Source organism: Leopardus geoffroyi, chromosome A1 (assembly GCF_018350155.1).
Source record: "Leopardus geoffroyi isolate Oge1 chromosome A1, O.geoffroyi_Oge1_pat1.0, whole genome shotgun sequence".
Lineage (NCBI taxonomy): Eukaryota > Metazoa > Chordata > Mammalia > Carnivora > Felidae > Leopardus > Leopardus geoffroyi.
In genome coordinates, this window is record NC_059326.1 from 136150830 (window position 1) to 136178501 (window position 27672).

Consider the following 27672-nt stretch of genomic DNA (forward strand, 5'->3'; position numbering starts at 1 on the left):
AAAATGAAGGGAGAGGGGGAGAGGGGGAGAGAGAGAGAGAGAGAGAGAGAGAGAGAGAGAGATTATGCTAAGTGAAGAAAGAAAGACACAAAGGATGACATTTAGTATAACTCTATTTATTCGAAGTGTCCAGAAAAGGCAAATCCACAGAGTAAGTCGGTCATTGCCTAGGCCTGGAAATTTTGAGGAAAATGGGGTACATGTTTGTTTTCTTACGGAAGGAGGGTAGATAATGAAGATATTGCATAAATGACTGTAGTTATGGCTGTGTATTGTGAATATACTAAAAACCCAAACCAGTGAGTTGTATAGTTTAAAAGGTGAATTGAATGCCATGTAAACTATATCTCAATAAAACTTAATTAGTTAAAAAAAAAAAAAAAAAGTCACAGGCAATCCTGTTTTCCGAACTGGAAACAAGCTACATATCCATCAATGGTTAAAAGAAATAAACAGATAATAAAATATTCATGCAGAAGAACACAACAGAGCTACGACTATACACAACAATGTATATTATTCTCATAAACTGCTGAACAAAATATGCCAGCCACAAAGGAGTGTATGTATAATTCCAAACCATAAAAGTTCAAAAAAGGACAAAAGTACTCTATGACACTACACGTTAGGAAAATGGTCACCCTTGGCAAAGGGATTAGTAGTGAGTGATTAGAAGAAGACATATGGAGGCAGTAGCTTATGTTTTTTTTTTTAAATCAAGCTGTTCACTTCTAATATATGCACTTTTCTGCATACATCTGTTTTTTTTTCTTTTTTATTAGAGAGGGGGGAGAGAGGGGGAGAGGGAGAGGGAGAGGGAGAGGGAGAGAGAGAGAGAGAGAGAGAGAGAGAGAGAGAGAGAGACAGACGGTGCAAGTGAGCAAAGGGCAGAGAGAGAGAATCCCACGAAGGAACAAGAAGGGGAGAAGGGGAGAAGGGGAGAAGGGGGGAGGGGGAGGGGGAGGGGGAGGGAGGGAGGGTGAGAGAGAGAGAGAGAGAGAAGTGGGGCTCATCTGAAGCAGGGCTCCAGCTCATCTGATAAAGATGGGACTAGAAATCATGAACTGTGACATCACAACCTGAGCCAAAGTCAGATGCTTAAAAAACTGAGCTGACAGGCGCCCCCACCCCCGCTTTTTTTTTTTTTTTTAAAGTTTATTGATTTACTTTGAGACAGACAGCATGAGCAAGAGCAGGGGAGGGGCAGAGAGAGAGAAACCCAAACAGGCTCTGCAATGTCAGCACAGAGCCCAACGCAGGGCTCAACCTCACAAACTGAGATCATGACCTGAGCTGAAATCAAGAGTCCGAGGCTTAACTGACTGAGCCCAACAGGTGACCTCTGCATACATATTTCAATACAAACACTATAAACACCAAATAAACCAAGAACCTCTGTATAATATGAACTTGAAAATAAGTCAAAATATGGCCTATCTGGGTAAAAGAACTCTCTTTCCTTCCAAAAAACTGAAAAATAAATATAAATCACATCAATAGTTTACTTATACACTATATGTAATATTTTTCCAAATATTTCATAATGAAAAATACACGCAGAGAAATACGAAGTGCAGAAAAGGGAAGCTTAGTATGTTAGGTAACTGGTCTCAAATTATAAATGGTTAACTTGTTACTTTCCATCATCTTTCTAGTCATTAAAAGGGGAACTTCATCATACTATACAAATATACCAAGTTTATACAATGACTCAAGAATACCTTTTATTATTTTTATTTAATTTTTTAAAAAGTTTATTTATTTTAGGGCGCCTGGGTGGCTCAGTCGGTTAAGCGTCCGACTTCAGCTCAGGTCACGATCTCACTGGTTGTGAGTTCGAGCCCCGCATCGGGCTCTGTGCTGACAGCTCAGAGCCAGGAGCCTGCTTTGGATTCTATGTCTCCCTCTCTATCTGCCCATCCCCTGCTCATGTTCTCTCTCTCTCTTTCTCTCAATAATAAATAAACGTTAAAAAAAAAATTTTTTTTTTTAACGTTTATTTTAAGAGAGAGTGGAGTGGGGGGGGGGACGGAGGGAGGGAGGAGTGTGTGTGTGGGGGGGGGGGAGAAAGAGAGAGAGACAGAGAGAGAGAGAGAGAGAGAGAGAGAGAGACAGACACAAAGAGAATATCACAAGCAGGATCCACACCACTAGCACGGAGCCAGATATGGGGCTCGAACCCATGAACTGTGAGATAGTGTGACCTGACGAGAAATCAAGAATCAGATGTGTGACTAAGCCACCCAGGTCCCCCAAGAATAGCTTTTAAATAACATTAATGGGGGCACGTACAGATGATACATTTAAAAAAATCATACCTTTGAGTCAGTTGTTTATTTATATCTTCCATATATTAACCAAAATTCAAGTAGTTATAAAATCACATCATAATGTCAGCATGGCATAGTAGCTTCCTTTCAAAAATTTAAAAATTTCCTGAAAAGTCACAATACTACATGTGTGAAACAGACTGATGTGTAAAATGGTACGTATGGAGCGTCAGTTCGTAAGGTCCAGTTTGGCATGTATCACCTCAGGCCTTCCTCTATGCACAAAAGAACCTAACACCTTTTGGCTTTATTTCTTTTCTCAAGCTATTATTCTTTCTTTTTCTTTTTTTTTTTTTAATTTTTTTTTTTTAACGTTTATTTATTTTTGAGAGACAGAGCACGAGGAGGAGAGGAAGACACAGAATCCGAAGCAGGCTCCAGCCTCCGAGCTGTCAGCACAAAGCCCGACGCCGGGCTTGAACTCACAAACTGTGAGATCATGACCTGAGCCAAAGTCAGCCGCTTAACCGACTGAGTCACCCTGGCGCCCCTCATTTTCTATTTCTTGCAATGCATTTTGTTTTATATTAAAACACAAAGACAAGTGAGACTGGAAAATAATTTAAAAGAGTGTCATCAAATTAGAAAATGTATAATCAACATAACCTAAGAACAGGAACAAAATTTTATTTTTATTTTTTTAAGAGCAAGAGAGAGACAGAGTGAGTGAGCAGGGGAGAGGGGCAGGGAGAGAGAAAGAATCCCATCTTGGCTCCATGCTCAGCATAGAGCCCACCACGGGGCTCAACCCCACAACCTTGAGATCATCATGACCTGAACTGACACCCAGAGTTGGACATCCAACTGACTGAGCCAACCAGGCGCCTCAACATGAAAAAATTTTAAATGAACTATAATTACACTTAGCAGGGACAATTCAAGAGAATGTAAGCCTTAAACAAAAGTTATATATATATATGTATTTTTGAATGTATTTATTTATTTTGAAGTAGAGACAGAACACGACCAGGGGAGGGGCAGAGAATCCCAAGGAGGCTCTGCACCTTAAGCGTGGAGCCCGATGCAAGTAATGAACTCATGAACCAGAGATCATGACCCGAACCAAAATCGAGTCAGATGCCCAATGGACTAAGCCACCCAAGCACTCCAACAGTTGTACGTTTTTAAACTTTATGAGGTAGTTTCAACCTTTATGATCTGCCAAACATAACAAACCACTTTTTAGTCACAAACAAAACAAGGTCACATAACCACAAAGTGATTGTCAGGAAAGATGCTGAATGATCACTTACCATATAGTAACCAGTATGATAGCCACTCATGTACCAAGAGATTAACATACTTCCCAAAGCATCAGCATCATCAAGAGAATCTGGACATATGGGAGGTGGTGGGGGAATTATCTGGAAATGGAGAAAGATATAAAGTCAATAAACAAAAACTGAAGTCTGGACATCCATTTTATATAGAGAATGCTGTATGTTAGCTCTATCTTTCCCTTCATTTCATGCCATTACCTATTTAAAAAAAATTTTTTAAAGACATTTTGAGAAAGCCAACCGGTAACAATAGGCCAGCAAAATTAAGATAAATAAAAATCAAAAGATAAAAGATCACATAAAATGTTTAGATATTTTGTTTTGATTTTCCAACTATTATTCTGTTCCATTATGTAGCTATGGGTAAAAGACCAAGTATATATACTTTAATGGTTTTCCTTAAAAAACATCCAAGGGCACCTGGGTGGCTCAGTCAGTTTAGTATATGACTTCGGCTCAGGTCATGATCTCGTGGTTCATGGGTTCGAGCCCCACATCAGGCTCTGTGCTGACAGGTCAGAGTCTGGAGCCTGCTTCGGATTCTATGTCTCCCTGTCTCTCTGCCCCTCCCCTGCTTGTGCTCTGTCTCTCTCTCAAAAATAAGTAAATGTTAAAAAAAAACAAAAAAAAAAAAAAACAAAAACACAAAACATCCAAATAGCATTTCAAGTAAAGGTCTTGAGTAGAAAAACTGAGCGGCTCCCACTGAAACACATGGAATTTGCCACAAAGTATCTTGTATCTAGCCTACTGCTGATATCTCAAAGTCAGTCTACCATTAGAAATTGGGACAGACCATGTGACACCAAATTCCAAGCACATCTGGAAGCACATTAATCCTTGTATACAGTGTAATTAAGTCCTTTAAAATAGGAGCTACCTCCCTATAGAATGAGATATAACTTCTAAGAGGAAGGAAGAATGCAACATAGGGCTCAGATATTGGGGTAATAAGAGGACTAAGTCTGGATAGCAGAAGGACATTTAAAAAAGTAATCCAAGTTGGTTGGTTGGTTGGTTGATTTATTTATTTATTAGAGTTTTTATTTATTTATTTTGAGAAACCAGAGGTCGGATGCTTACCTGACTGAGTCACACAGGTGCCTCCCAAACCCTGAGGTTTAGTTCAAAGGTTTACAAATTAGAATCTGGCTGTAGGGATGGTATAAAATGACACTTCCATGTCCTGCTAAATCCCTAACTATGTATGAAAGCAAATTTTAATCTGAATTCTTTTACACTTACTGGTGGTCCAGAAGGAAACGGAGGCAACCAGCATGATAGGAAGTGTGGTGGTGGTGGTGGAGGTGGTGGTGGGCCATTGAACTTTAGACCAGGCTGTAAAGAACATTTCAAAGGAAGATTAATTTATCAATTTAAATATGAAAAGAGGAAAAGGATTCAATGTCTTAAGAACCTAAATTACCACCCAGAATGATACATTATACATATCAAAAGAGATGAAACAGGGGCACCTGGGTGGTTCTGTCGGATAAGGGATAAGCATAAGCTTCCTACTCTTGATTTTTGCTCAGGTCATGATCTCATGGTTCGTAAGATTCAGTCCTGTGTCGGGCTCTGTGCTGAGTGTGGGGCCTGCTTGGGATTTTCTCTCTCCCTCTTTTTCCACCCTTCCCCCGGTTCTCTTTCTCTCTCTCTCAAAAAAAAGATGACATAGAACTTCATATACCAAATGGTGAATTTATTTATTTATTTATTTTTTTTTTTTAATTTTTTTTAACGTTTATTTATTTTTGAGACAGAGAGAGACAAAGCATGAACGGGGGAGGGTCAGAGAGAGGGAGACACAGAATCTGAAACAGGCTCCAGGCTCTGAGCTGTCAGCACAGAGCCCAACGCGGGGCCCGAACCCACGGACCGCGAGATCGTGACCTGGCCGAAGTCGGCCGCTTAACCGACTGAGCCACCCAGGCGCCCCCCAAATGGTGAATTTAAACAAGACTCATAAATCTAGATTTTCCTCATTTCCTTTCATATCTAAACATTCAGAAAGTAAAACCAAAGTAAAAAGATTGCCAATTACCTCAGAAATCAGAGACTGTGTATTTAGCAAGATATTTCAATCATAAAAAAGATTGTATCTGCCACAATGTCGTTAATTGTGTAATCTTTTTATGGATGTCCCCTGAGTTACATATACTAACATAAGCATATATTGTAAAAATTAGTAAACCTCTCATTTAACAAGAAAAGTCAGCTCCCTCAGACCAATGAAGTACGATATGTAGATAAATTAAGAGGTCTGATCATTCTAGAAATTGTAATATAATGCAAGCCTCTTTAAGAAAGCATTCACAGAGGTGCTTGCATGGCTTAGTCAGTGAAGTGTCTGACTCTTGGTTTCTACTCAAGTCATGATCTCACAGTTCGTGAAATCAAGTCCTGCATCGGGCTCTGTACTGACAGTGAGGATCCTACTTGGCATTCTCTCCCAGTCTTTGCCGATAACCAACTCACGCATGCTCTCTCTCTCAAAATAAATAAACATTTTTAAAAATGGTAAAGGGTCACCTGGATGGCTCGGTTAGTTAAGCAACAGACTCTTCATTTCAGCTCAGGACATAACCCCACCGTTTTGAGTTTGAGCCCGCCTCAGGTTCCACACTGACCACACAAAGCCTACTTTGGATTCTTTCTCTCTGTCTCTCTCCCTGCCCCTACCCTGCACACACACTCTCTCTCTCTCTCAAAAAAAGTAAATAAATAAAAGGTTAAAAAAAAAGCACTCAAAGAAAATCTTCAGAAAAAGCTTTAATAAGTCAACACTGATTTTTAATTTTATTATTATTATCGCCTGAATACTATAACCTACAGTGAAGGGGTGCCTAGATGCCTAAGTTGGTGGAGCATCCAACTTAGGCTCAGTTTGTGAGTTTGATCTCCACATCAGGCTCCTTGCTGTAGGATGGATCCTCTGTCCCCCTCTCTCTGCCCCTTCCCCGCTTATGCGCGTGCCTGCTCTCTCTCAAAAATAAACAAACAAACAAACATTAAAAAATTTTAACTGCCTTGGTGCACCTGTGTGGGTCAATCAGTCAAGGGTCTGAATTCCGCTCAGGTCATTATCTCACGTTTCATGAGTTTGAGCCCCTCATCTGGCTCTGCGCTGACAGCTCAGAGCCTGGAGCCTGCTTTGGATTCTGTGTCTCCCTCTCTCTGACCCTCCCCCGCTCATGCCCTGTATCTCTCAAAAATAAACTTAATTAAAACAAATTATAAAGAAAGAAATCACTCATCTTCTCTAAAAAAAAAAAAATTTTTTTTAACCCCCAGTGAAGAAATCACTCCTTTATACAAAACAACTGGAGAGGGACACACCAACTTGGGTTCCATGATATAACTTAAAATAAAAAAAAAAATTTTTTTTAATTTTTTTTAATGTTTGTTTTTGACAGAGACACAGAGAGCGAGCAGGGGAGGGGCAGAGAAAGAGGGAGACACAGAATCCGAAGCTGGCTCTAGGGTCTGAGCTGTCAGCACAGAGCCCGACGTGGGGCTCAAACCCACAAACTGCGAGATCATGACCTGAGCCAAAGTCAAAGGTCCAACCGACTGAGCCACCTAGGTGCCCCAAAATCTTTTCTGTTTAAGTTGATTTGCTACTTACAGCCAAGAGACCCATAAAGGAAAGGAGCATTTACATTTTACTCTACAAAACAATCTAGGGCTTTAGGATTTAATGTATTAGATGCTTCTGTATTAGATGTAAATATTGTGTTTCTCACCAACTGTTATGTAACCTAACCAAATGACATGGAGAACCAGAGCATAACACCCTGGTGACAGTAAAATACCACTATACTTTCTAACGTAAATTCATGAGATTATTAGTCTAATACCCAATCCTCCATAAGAACAGTTGGGAAAGTCTTTCAGTGTAAAGTATTTTGCATTACTATTTTATTTCCTTTTCAAAGAATTTTCAAGTGTGAATTTATGATATCTACAGAAAGCTACAAAACTTTCAAGGAAAAGCTAAAACTCATCCAATGGAGGGGTGGAAAGTTATAAAATTATTAACTGTGTCCTGGGAAAACTTTTCTGGGCAGAAATGTACCTTTCCCGGTCCCAGTCCTGCTCCTGGCATGGGGGGTGGTGGAGGCAGAAAAGAGTTCCACGAAGTAGCTTTTGACTTGACGTTATTTGATTTATTTCCAGGAGACCTGCAGGAGTTCTCACTTTCATCTGTTGAAATTTGACTTTCATTTTCATTCTTTAAAAAGAAAAAATATACATACTTTTGTTATAAAGGTATCATGAAAAAAAGTGAATACTTCAGGGGATCAAACAACTTTGATTTTCTCATCTCCCCTCTGCTTCCAAGAATTCTTTTTTCTTTCCTTTTTATTTTTATTTTTGGTATCCTTACCTCCTGAGCATTCTGTTCTACATTATTATCCACTGCACAGGCTGGGGAAAGTAGATCAGACACATTTTGCTCCTCCCTATTTCCATATCCAGTGTAAACCACAACGCAGGTTTCTCTCTTAAAATCAATTGAAGCAATGGTAGCTGGGTAAACGCAGCCGTCTTCTGACCAAATGGCAGAACACTTGTCACCAACTTTCCACTATAAAAGAAACCAAAGATACACACCCACACATATTTCTTTTGAAGAGGATAAATTGTAATCTTGTTTAGGTGGGGTAAGGTAGGTTGTGGAGTGGATAGTCTCTAGGTAACTGATCTGGAAGGCAGAATGATCTTTGGCTTGGGGCCAAAGACACATAAATCTGAATTTCCAGTATCAATATAATTTTGCTGTTTATAGAATCATGCCACATATTTACCATGTAATATGAATTTTGTCAACTATATAATCAATTAAGACAAGTTTGTTAATCTCTTTAAGTCTCAATTTCCTCATCTGTTAAGGAATTACAATAAAATCTACCTCATCTGTTTGTTGTGAAGAACAGAAAGGAGGGAGAATGTGTACAGGGTCCTGCACTCTGATTCAGCACATAGCCAGTGCTTATCAAATGTTAGCTCTCTTCCCCCTTGGTAATGATAAAACTAAGGGGACTGACAAGGCACCAAAATATTTAGCTTTCAGGTCTGCTGTTTTAAATAGCAGAAATGATTTTACCTAGAATTTTTGGTTCCTGGGTATTAGTTTTAGGGTTTTTGAGGAAAAAAAAAAAAGCACAGCCATTTCCCAGTTTTACAATGCCAATGCAGTTTAAGGCCCCGAGGTGCCTCCCAAGTGGCCATGGGCTCCTGTACCCCACCTCCCACATAAAGTAAACGCAATCTTAAACATATTATTTACATTCCCACCTAACTCACTATACTTTCACTGACATGCATGTTCCTCAACAATAGAAAGTTTCACAGCTACTTTAGAAGTTTTATGATTACGTGTCAGTGGAAAACACTATACTAATCATGTAAGTTAAATATATTTTACACTATTATTGAAAACAGCAACAAGAAATTCTTTGAAGTTCAATCTCAATGTTTTAAAATAACCTGCTTCAGGGCTGCTGTGGTATTCTTTTTTTGGCTTTTATTCTTCTTAGCAGGTTTTCTTTTAGGTGTGCCTTTTGGTTTATCTGAAGCTTCAGAAATGTCACCATTCTTTAGAGCATGCTGTGAAAATATGAAGAACAATGGACATGTTACAGGGTCATACTTGAAAACAAGTGTAACAATATAACCCAGTAACTACCAAGGCCTCAAGGCCCCATCAACACAGCCTCCACTTCCTCTTTTTATCATCCCACATGCTACAACAACTATGCTGGAAGGCATCATATATCTGGTTATCAGCTCTAGGGACCTTTTTAATCAAGTCCTCACTCTCAATCTTCCTGTAAAGTTAGATTCTAATGATCATTTGTCTTGATATTCAAGACATTTTGGGTGATCTAACAATGTAGAGCTCCAATGCTTTATTACCTCTCTAATCAAGTCTTAAACTTGGGCATTCCCAAAAAAGAACTGTCCATCCTTCTTTACGTGTTTATGATCATCTATCCCTATTACTTCAATTATAACTTCTATGCAGAGAGACTTCTCTTTTTATTTTTTTATTATTATTTTTTTTCAACGTTTATTTATTTTTGGGACAGAGAGAGACAGAGCATGAACGGGGGAGGGGCAGAGAGAGAGGGAGACACAGAGTCGGAAACAGGCTCCAGGCTCTGAGCCATCAGCCCAGAGCCTGACGCGGGGCTCGAACTCACGGACCGCGAGATCGTGACCTGGCTGAAGTTGGACGCTTAACCGACTGCGCCACCCAGGCGCCCCTATTTTTTTATTATTAAACAAAAATTTTTTAAATTATTTATTTATTTTTGAGAGGCGGGACAGGGGCAGAGAGAGGGAGGGAGACAAAGAACCCGAAGCAGGCTCCAGGCTCTGAGCTGTCCGCGCAGAGCCTGATGTGGGGCTCCAACTCACGAGGTGTGAGATCATGACCTGAGCAGAAGTTGGATGCTTAACAGACTGAGCTACCCAGGTGCCCCTTATGCAGACAGACTTCTAAATCTACTATCCAACTGACATTTCTTCTTCATTCAATGCAACATTTCCAATTACCAATTTCATATCTTCACATTTACTTCAAAAAACACAGTTTAAAATTAAACTGTCTTTTCCCCAAATTAAGTTATTTTCCTCTACTCACACTACTTCCTTCTGGAATATCATCAATCCCAGCCAACAATGAGCCACACTTTAATCTGCATTTTACAGAACCTGCATTAGTGTGCTTCTACCTTAAGGGTATATTGAAAAGCATTACTGGAGTGCTTGGATGGCTCAGTTAGCTGGGCCCCTGACTTCAGCTTAGGGCATGATCTCATCACTCGTGGGTTTGAGCCCTGCAATGGGGTCTCCACTGTCAGTGTGGAGCCCGCTTTGGTTCCTGTCTCCCTCTCTCTCTACCCCAACCCAGCTAGTGCTTTCTGTCTCAAAACCAAATAAAAACATAAACCAAACAAACAAACAAAAAAACCCTAATAAAAAAAAGAGAAGTATTACTGAGAAACTTGAATTCAGTTTTAAGGATAACATACAGGTCTGATCTTTACCTCATGCAGTAAGAGTGACTAAGGGAAAGAAGTGGACTTCGTATTTGGTGCTCTGTATGAGGATATGCTCTTTGTCTGGACTACTGATGGCTCTTGCATGGTACTCAATAAAGCTAAATACCTCACACAGCAGAGAAAGTGATGATGTTGGGCAACTGTGTAAATGTCTTGCTGGGACCACAAAAACAGACCACATCTCCTTAAAGAATTGAATATTCCTGCCCTCAGGAACACCTGACTTGATAACTAACTCAGGATTTGGGTTAGGATTAATTTAATGTAAGTAAAGCACCTAGAATAGTGCCCAAAATACTGTAAACACTCTACAAGTACTAATTATAGCACTACTGATATTTATCATTATTATTTCAATGAAGGCTTGTTAAATGAAAATTGTAATTTAGACTGCCCTTCTACTAATCTGAATTAGACGATTTCTATAGTCTGATACAATGCAAACACATTAAAAGTAATTAATGTTTAAGATTCTACTTAAATTGACTTTGCTAATGGGATAACATACAGAGAGACTACCTACCAACTTCTAAAGGAAGATTATCATCTAAGTTAATTAACAAATGATATCTATTGGCCTTCAACATTAGAACGCAATAATATGTAATTCAACACTTTAAGTATGTTATCAGCTAATTTTGTCCCAAATGAATAACATGAGGAAATAAGGAAAAGAGTATTCATACCTTAAATGAAGCTACAGCTTTATCATAAGCTTTTATCAAAGCTGTATCATCCCAAATGTCAGAATCATCACTCTGGGAAGGGTAAAGAACAAACACAATTCATGTTTAAATGGGTTTCATAAAAAATGTAGGTTAGATACTGTCAGGAGCCATCCTACGCCACACATGAAGTTACACTAAAAACAGGTATTTTAAATCCTAAACAAAACTAGAGGAAGCCTACCTCCTTACAGAGTATGTGACATTACCCCCAAAGCTAGGCATATGTAAATATTCTAAGAGGAGTAAACTGAATGCTCTATAATTGAATTTCTATCCACCAACCAAAAGTGGATCTGTTCAAAGATAACTATGTTTCAAACTTTTCTAAGAGCTGATAAAAGGTTTACTTTGGCAATGTGGGAAAACATCTGGTATTAGCCTGACTTTGTTATACAGACTATGGTAATGCTATTCCGACCAAAGAATCTGAGGTCCAAAGAATATTCTTTTCCCCTTGACCTTGCACTATGTCTAGATTAAGCAAGAATTCTCAAAAGGTTTTAAGTTACAAATTACTAGTAGTGATTAATAAATCAATTTTCATTTTAAACAGGAGTGGTATTAAGTAATCTGGAAAAGACTGAAGTAGCATTTAATTCTATTTTTATTTAAGTTTAATTCAATTCAAAAACATATTCTTGAGCATCCACTATCTCTTACACACTCATTTCTGAGAGGTATATGAAATTACGCTACCTGCTCTCTTCAGCGATGGTCTAAATAGGAATTTAAAACATATTGTCACAGAAAATCAAAATAAAAAAAATACAAAACATTTATGGTGAGACATTACAGACAATAAATGTATGAATTAAAAGAAATGGATTTTCTCTGGTTCAAGAGGCCAACTTTGGAAGATGCTGAATTCACCTGCTCCCCACCAATGTACCAGATCTATACCTCATACGGAACAACTTCCTCTAGGGTAAAAAGACAAAATCAAAAATACCCAGAAACTAGTTGAGCAACTCCTACACATTAGGCAAACATGAAAAAACAAATCCCTACAAAGAAGAGAAGCTGAGACACAGTTTTGCCATAAACCCCTTCCCAGTGCAGCAACCCATTATAGGGAGGAAACTCAAAACTCAGAGACTCTCCCTGAGGAGAAATGAATTTGAACCCCAAACTGGGCACTTGAACTTTTAAGACCTGTACCTGAGATAAGCCCCCAAGACATCTAGCTTTAAAAACTATGGGGATTCACATTCAAAGACCTACAGGAAAATAGCAAACTGAGAAAAAGCCATTAAAGTGCTCCAATGCCTGGATTTAATTGCCCAAGGCCCTTAGTGCAGAAACAATGGAGTAAAAGGCACACAAACTTTATGTGAAAGAGACTCATTTGCTTATTAAAGTGTTAGCCGGAGGGGCAGTCTAATTTAACACACACTTGCAGGGCCCTGGTGGGATATTCTCAATGCACACAGGCTAGTGGGCACCATGTTTCTGGTCCTGCCTCGCTCCAGACAGACAATGCCATCTGTGTGCTCTCCCTCTTCTGAGTTCCAGAGCACTTGTGTTTCCTAGAGGGTAGCATTTGTTTACATGCACTTGGTGCCCCAGTTTCCGCACTTGGTGCCCCAGTTTCCACACCTGGTGTCCCAGGCTTTTGCAGATGTTGCTCAGGGAACACTCTGTAACCATCTGTCCGTGGTAACTAGGGGGCTTTCCATTCCTGGGTTTCATAAGGCTATTCACTCTTTGCCTTATTCCAGCTTACTGTTATCTCCCAGAAAGAAGCTTACGCACTCTCTGGGTACCCTGATTATTCCAAGTGCTACCCAGGGGATATGTCCAGATCACCTGCTCTGCAGGCTGAGTGGGCTTCTGCTTGCATTCCCACAAGACTGTATATATTTACGTACTTTAAAAGCTGCTGCCCAAGGGTCTGGCTCCCCAATCATCCTGAATCAAATTGTTGACTGAGATCCTCCTCCTGGGGCACAGATAGGTCTTTGCACACTCTCAACTACTGGGAACCACTAAAATTAAAATAGGCTGCTTGGATAATCACAAAGGTTTGAGAAACAACCAAGAGCTAGTGCAGGGTGGAACGATAAAGTTCATCTTCTACAAGATACTCCTTGAAGTCTGGCAGAGGTGGCTATTATCTAATGCACAGAAACCAACTCAGAAAGTCAAGCAAAATGAAGAAACAGAGGAATATGTTCCAAAAAAAGAATAAGGTAAAACCTCAGAAACCATTTCTTAAAAGTAACAGAGAAGTGATTTACCTGATAAGGAGTTCAAAATAATAGTCATAAACATGCTTATCAAGCTCAGGAGAATGAATGAGCACAGTGAGAACTTCAAGAAATAAAAAATAAAGAAAGTGCCAAAAAGAAAAAAAGTCAGGGGCGCCTGGGTGGCTCAGGCAGTTGAGCGGCTGACTTTGGCTGAAGTCATGATCTCACGGCTCATGGGTTTGTACACTGCATCAGGCTTGCTGCTGTAAGAGTGGACCCTGCTTCAGATCCCCCGTCCCCCTCTCTCTGCCCCTCCCCATCTCAAAAATAAACAAGCTTAAAAAAAAAAGATTAACTCCCCCCCTCTGCCCTTTCTCCCTTCCGGTGTGCTCTTTCTCTCTAAAATAAAAATTAAAAATAATAAAATAATTTTTTAAACTATGTATGGTGCCAGATGTTAACTAGACTTATTGTGGTGTTTGTTTACCAAAGCGTACAAATACTGAATAATTATGTTGTACACCTGAAATTAATACAATGTTATATCTCAATTATACCTCAATAAAAAAAGAAGAGAAAAAGGAATGGCTGGTGGATGATCATGGAGCAAACAGGCCTAGGAAGTAAAAATCAGAAGGATGAGGACAGGTAGAAGAGAAAATAGAAAGCATTTCAAGAAAGATCAGGAGCCAAAAAAAAGGCCTAGAAGCAAAAATAAACCCACTGACTATATGGTTTCCCTTGTGTGAGATATCAAAAGTAGTCAATCACAAAAACGAAGTAGAAAGTTGGGGTTGGGGGGAAGAAGCAATGCTTTTTAATGGGTAGAGTTTCAGTTTTGCAACATTAAAAAGTTCTAGGTATCTACAGTACAATAACATGAATATATTTAACGCCAACCGCACAGTTCAAAATGGCTAAGATGTAGGGCACTTGGTTGATTCAGTTGGTAGAGCATGAGACTCTTGATCTTGTTCGAACCCCACGTTGGGTACAGAGTTGACTTAAAAAAAAAATGGCTAAGATGATAAATTTTATGTTATGTGTGTGCTTTTAAGCCACAATTAAGGGACACCTGGGTGGCTCAGGTGGTGAAGCATCCAACTCTTGATTTCGGCTCAGTTCATCTCACGGTGGCCAGAGTGGAGCCTGTTTGAGATTCTCTTTCCCTCTCTCTCTCTGCCCCTCCCCCATGCTTGCTTGCTTTCTCTTTCTCTCACTCAAAATAAATAAACATTTCTTAAAAATAAACCACAATTAAAAATAAAAATAAAACAATGTATTATGATCACTTAGACTCCAAGTCCAACTAGAAGAATCAGTTTCATTCTACATAGTAGCTGAAGATAAGTTTAGATACCTAATGTTGATGATGAGAGGACAAGTTACAAAACACCTTCAATGAGTATCTTGGATTTGGTATAATGTTAGTCAATTAATGAGTTCCAAAGAAACCTATAATAAAACGTGTTTAGTTGCAAAACTAATTTAGGTGGCTCTCCTGTTAATCTCCATTATACAGTGAAACAGCTAATATCATTTTTTGATAAAAACTAATTAAAAATCATTTAATCATTCTGTAGATAAGGAAAGTAATCACAGAGGTAACATTGTTCAAGGTTACACTTCCACTTAGAAAGGGAGATGTTCCTTAGAGATTTGGTACAGCCTGAGTTAGCAAACAGTAGAAATTAAGGATAATGAAGACATATTTAAAAAAAAAAACACAAAATCAGAAGACACATCAATGCTCCTGCAACTGCAAATGGGGGCCATCTGTCTGGCTTAGTCAGAGGAACGTGTGATTCTTGATCACAGAGTTCTAAGTCTGAGCCCCAGGTTGTGTACAGAGGTTACTTAAAAATATTTTTTAAAAAATCCTGCAAAAAGTACTAATGATAAAGGAAGATGAATTCCACTGTTTCAATACAAGAGGGCATTCTTTTTTTTTTTTTTACATGTATTTTGAAAGAGAGAGCAAGAGAGTGCAAGCAGTAGAGGGGCAGAGAGAGAGAGAGAGAGACAGATAGACAGACAGAGGGAGGGAGGGAGGGAGGGTGAGAGAGAATCCCAAGCAGGCTGTGCAATGACAGAGGGTTTCAAACCCATGAACCAACCATGAGATCATGACCTCAGCCAAAGTCACACACCCAACTGACTGAGCCACCCACGTGCCCTCAAAAGGGCATTCTTAAAAGTAAAATACATAGCAACCAAACTCCTCACATGGCAATGATTATGCTCAGATCAAGGAAACAAGACATTTCAAAATGAAAAGACACCTAAGATTTTATACAAAGCTATTAGAACAAAAAATAGTTCAGCTAATAAAACTTCCCAAATAACAATCACAAAAAAAAAGAAAACACCCAATTGAAATTAAATAAACTAGCATCTGCAAACCACCCTGAATCAAAAAATTTATAAACTAAGATGGGAAAACAGGGCAAAAGGGCAAGATTTGAATTGGGAGTTAAAATCAAGATAGAAATGAGAGAAAAAGTAACACTGGCTACAAAGTATCCAAGGCAGAATATATCTGACTGAAAATTTAGGGGGTACCAAAGAAAACACATTAAAAAAAAAAAAGAAAAAGAAAAAGAAAATAAGTGTTAAATACAGATAACTAGCAAAGAATATTTAATATATGTATAAATGTATATAGGAGTGCCTGAAGAATAAAAGCTAAAAATCAAAAACAAAATAAAATTCTAAAAAAAATCTCAATGCCTCTAAACAAAAAGACCAAGTCAGGTACAAAATAAAGAAAATTAATTAGTATAAGATTTTCCCAGAGAAATTTGTAGGAAAAAGTATGAGTCAAGGATTTTGTGATATGGCCTAGCTGACCTTTGAGCAGGAAAACTAAGTTTACAATGTTGAAGAATACTATACTCACTAATCTTTCCAGAGAAATCTACTGAAAATAAGCTTCAACCAACCAAGTATGATCAGGGAAAACTTGGGTTAAAACAAAACAAAACCCAACCTTAGCAATTCTAACAGAAAAGTAAACTACAGTTGACCCTTGAACAACTGTGGGGGGAGGGAGGCTAGGGGTGCTGAAAACTGTAGTTTTCATATATATTTTTAGTATTTATTTTTGAGAGAGTGCAAGTGGGGAAGGGGCAGAGAGAGGGAGACAGGGGAGAGAGGACAGAGGATCTGAAGCAGGCTCTGTGCTATCAGCAGCGGGTCCAAGGTGGGGTTGCAACTGGCTAACTGCAAGATAATGACCTGAGCTGAAGTCAGATGCTCAACTGACTGAGCCACCTGGTTGCCCCAGCTTTTTTTTTTTTTTTTTTAAAGCAGGCTCCATACTCAGTATGGAGCTGGAACTCATGACCCCAAAATCAAAAGTTGCATGCTCTACCAAATGAGCCAGCCAGGTACCCCTCTGTGTATAATTTTTGACTCCCCAAAACCTTAACCATTATTAGCCTACTGTTGACCAGAAGCCTTACAAATAATATAAACAGCCTATTAATATATGCTTGATGTATTATACACTGTATTCTTACAATAAAATAAAGAAAATATTAAAATTCTAAGGAAGAGAAAATACATTTATAATACTGTACTATATTTATGGGGAAAAAAATTCACATATAGGTGGACCTGTCCAGCTCAAACCATGGCTGTTCAAGGGTCAATATATATTAAATTGACAAGCTGTAAAACTCATGTGGAAATACAAAGGACCTAGAAAAGACAAATCAATTCTGAAAAAGCAAAGCAAAGCTGGAAGATTTACATTATCTTACTTCAACAAGTACTGTGAAGCTACTGTAATCAAAAAGTGTGCTATTAAAAATAGATTATTATTGGGGCGCTTGGGTGGCGCAGTCGGTTAAGCGTCCGACTTCAGCCAGGTCACGATCTCGCGGTCCGTGAGTTCGAGCCCCGCGTCGGGCTCTGGGCTGATGGCTCAGAGCCTGGAGCCTGCTTCCCATTCTGTGTCTCCCTCTCTCTCTGCCCCTCCCCCGTTCATGCTCTGTCTCTCTCTGTCCCAAAAATAAATAAACGTTGGAAAAAAAAAAAATTAAAAAAAAAAATAGATTATTATTTAAGTGTGCTATTAAAAATACAGAAGGAGTACATGCACCCCAATGTTTATAGCAGCACTATCAACAATAGCCAACCTATGGAGACAGTCCAAATGTCCACTTACTGATGAATGGATAAAGAAGATGTGGTATATATATACAATGGAGTATGACTTGGCAATTAAAAAGAATGAAATCTTGGGGCGCCTGGATGGCTCAGTCGGTTGAGCGTCCGACTTCGGCTCGGGTCATGATCTCACAGTTTGTGAGTTCCAGCCCTGCATCGGGCTCTGTGCTGACAGCTCAGGGCCTGGAGCCTGCTTCAGATTCTGTGTCTCCCTCTCTCTACCCCTCTTCTGTTTGTACTCTCTCTCTCAAAAATAAAAATAAACATTAAAAAACAGTGAACAAACAACAGATCTCAGCATTTTGCCAAAGAAAATAGTATACTGACAGCAAATAAACATATGAAATGATGATTAATTGATGGCTCAATTAGTTAAGCATCCTATTTGGCTCAGGTCATGATTTCATGTTTCATGAGTTTGAGCCCAGAATTGGGCTCTCTGCTGTCAGCATGGAGCCTGCTTCAGATCTTCTGTCCCTACCTCTCTCTACCCCTCCACTGCTTGTGCTCTCTCAAAAATAAACATTTAGGGGCCCCTGGGTGGTTCAGCCAGTTAATTGTCTGGTTTTGGCTCAGGTCATGATCTCACGGTTCCTGGATTCAGGCCCTGAGTTGGGCTCTATGCTGACAGTGTGGAACCTGCTTGCAATTCTTTCTCTCTTCCTCGCTATCTGCCCCTCGCCCACCCTCCATTTCTCTCAGAATAAATTAACAAACCTTAAAAAAAAGATGACCATGGGAATGCAAGTTAGTGCAGCCACTCTGGAAAACAGTATGGAGGTTCCTCAAAAAACTAAAAATAGAACTACCCTACGACCCAGCAACTGCACTACTAGGCATTTATCCAAGGGATACAGGTGTGCTGTTTCGAAGGGGCACATGCACCCCCATGTTTATAGCAGCGCTATCAACAATAGCCAAAGTGTGGAAAGAGCCCAAATGTCCATTGATGGATGAATGGATAAAGAAGATGTGGTATATATACGCAATGGAGTATTACTCGGCAATCAAAAAGAATGGAATCTTGCCATTTGCAACTACATGGATGGAACTGGAGGGTATTATGCTAAGTGAAATTAGTCAGAGAAAGACAAACATCCTATGACTTCACTCATATGAGGACTTTAAGAGATAAAACAGGTGAACATAAGGGAAGGGAAACAAACATATAAAAACAGGGAGGTGGACAAAACATAAGAGACTCTTAAATATGGAGAACAAACAGAGGGTTACTGGAGGGGTTGTGGGAGGGGGGATGGGCTAAATGGGTAAGGGGCACTAAGGAATCTACTCCTGAAATCATTGTTTCACTATATGCTAACTAATTTGGATGTAAATTTTAAAAAATAAAAAATTAAATAAAAAAAAAAAGATGACCATTTCAAAATTAACAAGGATGTGGAAAAAGTGGAACCGTCATACACTACTAGTCAAAATATAAAATGGTTCAACCACTTTGAAGAAGAGTTTGGCACTTTTTTTTTTTTTTTAAGGTCTGACTGGATTTATTCAATGGGTAGCATCCCATTTAACAAATAGAAGGGTGCTCCCAAGGCAGTTTTTTTTTTTAAATGTAGGCTCCATACCCAATGTGGGGTTTAAACTCACCACCCAAAGATCAAGAATCTAATGCTCTACCGACGGAGCCAGTCAGGCACCCCCAAGGCAGCTTCTTAAAAAGTTAAAACACACCTACTCCATGAGTAGACTTCCAACAGAAATGAAAACTTATGTCCACACAGTCTTCTCCACTAATATTCACAGCAGCTCTATTAACTGTCCCCAAATGAAAACAATCGATGGCACAAAAACAGACACATAGACCAATGGAATAGAATAGAAATCCCAGAACTAGACCCACAAAAGTATGGCCAACTAATCTTTGACAAAGCAGGAAAGAATATCCAATGGAAAACAGACAGTCTCTTTAACAAATGGTGCTGGGAGAACTGGACAGCAACATGCAGAAGATTGAAACTAGACCACTTTCTCACACCATTCACAAAAATAAACTCAAAATGGTTAAAGGACCTGAATGTGAGATGGAAAACCATCAAAACCCTAGAGGAGAAAGCAGGAAAAGATCTCTCTGACCTCAGCCGTAGCAATCTCTTACTCGACACATCCCCAAAGGCAAGGGAATTAAAAGCAAAAATGAACTACTGGGACCTTATGAAGATAAAAAGCTTCTGCAGAGCAAAGGAAACAACCAACAAAACTAAAAGGCAACCAACGGAACGGGAAAAGATATTTGCAAATGACATATCGGACAAAGGGCTAGTATCCAAAATCTATAAAGAGCTCACCAAACTCCACACCCGAAAAACAAATAATCCAGTGAAGAAATGGGCAGAAAACATGAATAGACACTTCTCTAAAGAAGACATCCAGGTGGCCAACAGGCACATGAAAAGAAGCTCAATGTCGCTCCTCATCGGGGAAATACAAATCAAAACCACACTCAGATATCACCTCACGCCAGTCAGAGTGGCCAAAATGAACAAATCAGGAGACTATAGATGCTGGCGAGGATGTGGAGAAACGGGAACCCTCTTGCACTGTTGTGGGAATGCAAACTGGTGCAGCCGCTCTGGAAAACAGTGTGGAGGTTCCTCAAAAAATTAAAAATAGACCTACCCTATGACCCAGCAGTAGCACTGCTAGGAATCTACCCAAGGGATACAGGAGTGCTGATGCAGAGGGGCACTTGTACCCCAATGTTTATAGCAGCACTCTCAACAATAGCCAAATTGTGGAAAAAGCCTAAATGTCCATCAACTGATGAATGGATAAAGAAATTGTGGTTTATGTACACAATGGAGTACTACGTGGCCATGAGAAAGAATGAAATATGGCCTTTTGTAGCAACGTGGACGGAAGTGGAGAGTGTGATGCTAAGTGAAACAAGCCATACAGAGAAAGACAGATACCATATGTTTTCACTCTTATGTGGATCCTGAGAAACTTAACAGAAGACCATGGGGGAGGGGAAGGGAAAAAAAAAAAAGAGGTTAGAGTGGGAGAGAGCCAAAGCATAAGAGACTCTTAAAAACTGAGAACAAACTGAGGGTTGATGGGCGGTGGGAGGGAGGGGAGGGTGGATGATGGGTATTGAGGAGGGCACCTGTTGGGATGAGCACTGGGTGTTGTATGGAAACCAATTTGACAATAAATTTCATATATTGAAAAAAAAAAACTCTTCAGCATAAAAAAAAGAAAACAATCCAAACGTTTATGAACAAGTGAATACATAAACAAATTATAGTATAATAATAAAATGGGATACTGAAGCAATAAAAAGGAATGAACAACTAATATATACAACAAAATGTGTGAAACTGAAAACTATGCTGAGTAAAGGCAGGCAAACAAAAGATTTAATGTTTATAAACTTCTAGAAAATGCATACTAATCAGCGACAGAAAGTGTGATCCAGCAGTGATCGGGGAACAGCAGATGAGAGAAAGGAGAGTAGGATTATAAAGCGGTATAAAGATATCCAAACCAGCCCACACTGAGATCATGTGAAGCCCTGAGAGGACAGGAAGAAACAAAACGGCTTTCAATCTTTAGCTGCTCAGTCCTGGGCTATTGTAGCTCCAATGTCTATGTGAATGCAACCACGTGAAAGATCTAAAGGACAAGTGTCCAGCAAGGCCTTCACAAATTCTTGACCCACAGAAACCATGACAGATAATAAAATGATAATTACTATTTCAAGCTACTAAGTTTTGGGGAGTTTGTTAGATAACAAGAGACACCAGAACAGACCATCAGCACTGCTTTTGTATAGCTGTTTCTTGGTCACCACTAGTATGCCTCATGTTCTCCTATCTTCTACAATTGTCAACTGCTGAAACTTCTGCTGAGATCTCGAGTCATCAGCAAACCCTGCTCCCAATATCTTTAACCTCTTCTCTGAATATTCCCTTTACCTCCTTGCTTTAAAATCTCTTTCCCCAAAGATGCCTCTTTCCTTGCAGATATCTCAAATGAAGTGTCTTCTCCATATCCCTCAACTCATCATACCACAGATGGGGAAGCAATCTTACTTGCTCCTTACACCCACTTCCAGATTTTTCCTCTCTCCTTCCTTCCTAAAAACCCTGTTTCAAGAACCCTGTTACTAGACTCCACTGTCTGCTGTTCCTCTTTACGTAATCATCTACAGCCATCTGAGCCACGCTTCCTCACTCCCCTGAGATTTAGCGTTGTCTCCAATGCTACTCCTGCCATTCTTGGTTATTAAAAAACCCACATAGCTGATTCTGCCAATACCCTAACCGTCCAGGTCCTTACACTCCTCCATACTAATGATCTTGTACACCACCCAATTTCAGTTACTAGGTTCCATGGTTAACAATAACCGAACCTTTCCATAAACTCAGTTTAAAGAATCCTACTCTCCCTGGACAGAAGACATGAACAGACATTTCTTGGAAGATGATAGAGGGCCAAAGACACATGAAAAGATGCTCAACATCACTCATCATCAGGCAAATGCGAATCAAAACAATGAGCTATCAACTGACATGTCATATTAGCTAAAATCAAAAACACAAAAGAAACAAGGGTTGGCGAAGATGTAGAAAAAAGGAATCTTGGGGCGCCTGGGTGGCGCAGTCGGTTAAGCGTCCGACTTCAGCCAGGTCACGATCTCGCGATCCGTGAGTTCGAGCCCCGCGTCAGGCTCTGGGCTGATGGCTCAGAGCCTGGAGCCTGTTTCCGATTCTGTGTCTCCCTCTCTCTCTGCCCCTCCCCTGTTCATGCTCTGCCTCTCTCTGTCCCAAAAATAAATAAACGTTGGAAAAAAAAAATTTATAAAAAAAAAAAAAAGAAAAAAGGAATCTTCACGCACTGCTGGTGGGAATGCAAACTGGATCAGCCTCTATGGAAAACAATATGGAGACTCCTCAAAATATTAAAAACAGAACTACATCCTCACCTGCTACGAAAATAGAACCATCCTATGATCCAGTAAATTGCATTGCTGAGTATTTACCCAAAGAACACAAAAACACCACCCTGAAGAGATATATACACCCCTATGTTTATTTTAAAAATCAATTTATCTTATAACTGTACTCTTTAATTCCCATCCCTTATATCCCCTATGTATGTGTGTGTGTGTGTGTGTGTGTGTGTATACACACACACACACACACACACATCTTCTTTATCCATTCATGTATTAATGGATACTTGGGCTGCTTCCACAGTTGGCCTATTGTAAATAGTGCTGCTATAAACACAGGGGTGCATGTATACTTCTGAATTGGTGTTTTTGTATTCTTTTGGTAAATACTCACTAGTGCCATTGCTAGATCCTAAGGTAGTTTTATTTTTAATTTTCTGAGGAACCTCCATCCTGTTTTCCACAATCTGCATTCACACCAACAGTGCAGGAAGGTTCCTTTTTCTTCACATCCTAACACTTGTTCCTTGTATTTTTTCTTTTAGCCATTATGCCAGGTCAAGTAATATCTCATTTTTTGAAGTAAACTATGTGCCCAATGTGGGTTTTAAACTCATGACCCTAAGATCCAGTCACATGTTCTACCAAATGAGACAGCCAGGCACCCCTCATTATGGTTTTGGTTTGCATTTAACTCATGATGAGTGATGCTGAACATTTTTCATGTGTGTTAGCCATCTCTATGTCTTTGGGGAAATGTCTGTTCCGTCTTCTGCCCATTCTTTTTTTTGGTTTAAAAAACTTTTTTTAAGCTCAACATCCACCAACCTGGGGCCTGAATGGAGGACTCTGAGATCAAGAGTCATGCACTCCACTGACTGAAACAGCCAGGGACCCCTCTTCTGCCCATTTTTAAATTGGATTATTTGTTTTTTGGGTGTTAAGTTCTATCAGTTCTTCACATATTTTGGATACTAATCCTTTATGGGCTATGTCATTTGCGACTATCTTCTCCCTTTCAGTAGGCTACCTTTTAGTTTTGATAACCATTACCTTTGCTGTGCAGAAACTTTTCATTTTAACGGAGTCCCAGTAGTTTATTTTTGCTTTTATTTCCTTTGTCTCAGGAGACTTATTTAGAAAAATGTTATGACCAATGTCAGAGATTTCACTGCCTGTACCCTCTTCAAGGCTTTTTATGGTTTCAATTATCATATTTAGGTCTTTAATCCATTTTGGGTTTATTTTTGTGTATGGTGAAAGAAAGTGGACCAGTTTTGTTCTTTTCCATGCGGCTGTCCAGTTTTCCCAACACCATTTGTTGAGATTTTTTTTAAGTTCTTTTATTTGAGAGACAGAAAGAGTATGAGCAGGGTAGGGGCAGAGAGAGAGGGAGAATCTCAAGCAGGCCTTGAGCTGTGCACACAAACAGCAACACGGGGCTCGAACCCACGAACTGTGAGATTATGACCTGAGTCGAAACGAATTGGACACTTAACCAAATGAGCCACCCAGGCACCCCTAAGAGATTATCTTTCTCCCAATGCATACTCATCTCGCCTTTGCCAAAGATTAACTGACCATATAATTGTGGGTTTATTTTTGGGTCCTCTGTTCTATTCCACTGATCTATGCATGAATTTTAATGCCAGTACCATACTGTTTTAATTGCTACTTCTTTGTAACCTAACATGAAATCTGGAGTTGTGATACCTTCAGTTTTGTTCTTGTGTTTCAAGACTGCTTTGGCTATTCGACGTCTTGCAGTTCCATACAAATTTTGGGATCGTTTTAGTTCTGCGAAAAATACTGTTAGTATTTTCACAGGGATTTCATTAAATGTGTAGACGGCTTTGGGTAGTACAGACATTTTAACAATATTTGTTCTTACAACCCATAGCATGGAATGTCTTTCCATTTCTTTGTCTTGAATTTGGCTGGCATTTCATTCACCTCTAAGTTTATTGGAGCATTATTTACAATAGCCAAATTACGGAAGCAGCCCAAGTGTCCACTCATAGATGAATGCATAAAGATGTGGCATACATACACAATGGAATATTACTCAGCCATCAAAAAGAACAAAATCTTTTCACTTGCAACGATGTGGACGAAGCTAGAGTATAACGCTAAATGAAATAACTCGGAGAAAGACAAATACCATATGATCTCACTTATATACAGAATTAAGGAAAAAAGTAAGAAAAGGGAGGACACCTGGCTGGCTTAGTCAGTACAGGATGCAATTCTTGATCTCAGAGTAGTGAGTTCAAGCCCCATGCTGGGCTTGGAGCCTACTTAAAATAATATAAATTAAAATAAAATACTTTTAAAAAAAGAAAAAAGAGAGACAAACTAAGAAATAGACTTAACTATCAAAAACAAACTGATGGTTAACAAATGCGAGGGGGCTGGGGGGGGGGCACTGGTGAACTAGGTGAAGGGGATTAAGAGTAAATTTACCATGGTAAGCCCTGAGTAATGTATAGAAATTGTTAAGCCACTATGTTGTACAGCTGAAACTAGTTTAACATTGTATGTCAAGAACACTGGAATTAAAATAAAAAAAAAAAAACTAAAAAAAAAAAGAATCCTACTCTCCAACTATCACCTAACCTCTGCAACTTACTTCTTCTATCTGGATGATGACAGTCATTCCACTTAACTAGAACAAAACAGCGATCTTCCACAAATTTTTAAACTTTTACTATCCTAATGTCCTCCCTTCCTTTCTTAGCCAGCTTAAATTCCATGGTCAATTACTAACATAATTACCTTGTACCCCTCCCTCCCTCCCTTATATCCACTTGGTAAAACTACAGCCCTATTATTTTCAACACTTAATTCACTGTGTGCCTGCCTTCACACACCTGAATTCAACTTAGCTGGAGAAAAACACAATCAAGCTGTCTAGTACCTTTTAAACTCATGACCAAAATCTCAAGTAAACCTGTCATGTTGCCTAACACCACTTCCACTACATTTCCCTAGTCCAAAACTCCTCTACTCTCCCTACTTTCCACCCACTTTCTACTTTCTTTCTGCTCAAAACTCCAACACCTGCCTCCCCTCACTCCTAGTTGATGACCTTATTTCTTTTACTGAGAACAGCCACAATCAAAAGACAGCTTCCACAAATCTGTCCATCCACACAAGTCTGTGCCCATGTAACTGTCACATGAACTGTCAATGTTTCTAACAAAGGCCAAATCCATCTTCTCTTATCTACTCTAGAACACTGCTTTGACACTTCTCTTTTGCCCCTTGTATCATCAAGTTTTCCATCCTTATTCAATCTTTCGCACCAGACCAAAAAGCGTTGAAACAGATTTCTATCATCTAACAAAAAAACCACTTAAGAATCTTGTTTATTTTACCCTCCCCTTCATCTATCGGCCAATTTCTCTACCTTCTATTTACAAAACTTGAAATATTTATTTACAAGTTTTGCCTTGACTTTCTCCTCTCCCCGCTCCAAACTCACTCCAATCAGATTTCACCCAAGGCTGAGCTTCTCATTTCCCTCCCTTATAAACCTATTCCACTTGCAGTCTTCTGACCTCAGTACATCTCAGGAAAAAACAATTTCATCTTTTCATGACTGCAGGTCAATCTTGGAATTATCTTTGATTTTCCTCTCTCAAACCTCCATTATCGAATCCATATGCAAAACCCGTTGCCTCTGATTTCAAATTATAACCGTAAAGCAAGCACCTTGCTTTCCATCGCTAACACCTCGATGTAAAACTGGCACATTTCAATAGTCTCCTCCTTGGTTTACTTGCTTCACCCCGGCCTGCCCCCGCACACTCCCCAATCAGAAACAATGAACAAACCAAGGCAAAATCAAGTTGAGGTAGGGAATCAATTCTAACCCATCAGGGTGCCCAAGCCGCACGAGGAAGGAGCCTGTAGCTAAAACTCCCAAATGAGGAAAACCGTAGAAACCTGTGGAATACCGCCCCGCAGTCAGCGAACCCGACCGGGCCAGCCCAGGCACGGAAGCCCCTAGCGGGACGCTCGGAGCGAGCCCAGTGAGCCTGTCTGAAGGCGATGCCGTCCAAGATCTCACCTGGCCTGTGCCACGCCGGAACAGCACCGAATCCTCCTGCTCGGGGACACCGCTGCCTCCCCCCATCGCCATGGCGAGCCTACCGCCGGGTACACGGCGTGGGCTCCGTCTCTCTGAAAGTGACAACTTCCGCCGCTGGAGGCTTCTGGGAGCGGAAGAGTACGGTGTCCTGGAGATCGGCCACGAGGCCTGGGAGACTCCTGGTGCTTTCTCTAGGAGTCGCTTGCTCTTTCCTGTGTTCAATTCTTTTGTTTCACATTTTCCTATGTTGGTAGAGTGATTCCCACCAAGGGTTTTTTTTTGTTTTAAACAATATATTTTTTAAACAATAGATTTACATAGAAAATAATGTTCATTGCAAATAACATAGAAAACATGGGTAATACAAAAAAATAAGGGGCGCCTGGTGGCTCAGGGGTTTTAGGGTATGGCTCTTGATTTCCCCTCAGGTTATGATCCCAGGGTTTTGGGATCCAGCCCTGTGTTCTGCTCAGTGCTGAGCCTGGAGATTCTTAAGATTCTCTATCACTCTGCCCCTCTCCCGTACTCCTGCATGTACTCTCTAAAACAAACAAAAATAAGCCCAGATGTAACCAATGATGATGATATCGCCACCATTTAAAAAGTGCTTTACAGAGTTTTTTAATTTTATTTTTTTAGAGAGAGCACGTGAGCCGGGGAGAGGGGCAGAGGTAGAGAGAATCTTAAGGCATCTCTATGCTCAGCGCAAGGCCAGACAAGGGGCTCAACCCCAGCACCCTGGGGTCATAACCTCAGCTGAAATCAAGAGTCCCACGCTCCACCTGCTGAGTCACCCAGGCTCCTTTGTATTTTATTTTCACAACCCAATAAACGACAGGTTATTATTCCCATTTTAAAGATAAGTAAACTTACTGTGGTACTTCTATACTA

At 39.8% G+C, this 27672-nt stretch overlaps 1 protein-coding gene across 2 annotated transcripts in view; it reads right to left on the minus strand.

The window, feature by feature from the left end:
* Nucleotides 1-26888, minus strand: part of SMN2 (survival of motor neuron 2, centromeric) — a 43575-nt gene extending 16687 nt beyond the window's left edge. For both annotated transcript variants that reach the window (XM_045446419.1, XM_045446410.1), the window contains exons 1-7: nucleotides 26761-26888; nucleotides 11370-11441; nucleotides 9104-9223; nucleotides 8001-8201; nucleotides 7689-7844; nucleotides 4856-4948; nucleotides 3584-3694 (exon numbers count right to left, since the gene is read on the minus strand). In XM_045446419.1, the coding sequence (XP_045302375.1) occupies nucleotides 3584-3694; nucleotides 4856-4948; nucleotides 7689-7844; nucleotides 8001-8201; nucleotides 9104-9223; nucleotides 11370-11441; nucleotides 26761-26832 (825 nt within the window). In that variant the 5' untranslated portion in view covers nucleotides 26833-26888. The remainder of the gene's footprint in view (nucleotides 1-3583; nucleotides 3695-4855; nucleotides 4949-7688; nucleotides 7845-8000; nucleotides 8202-9103; nucleotides 9224-11369; nucleotides 11442-26760) is intronic.
* Nucleotides 26889-27672: the final 784 nt, after the last annotated feature.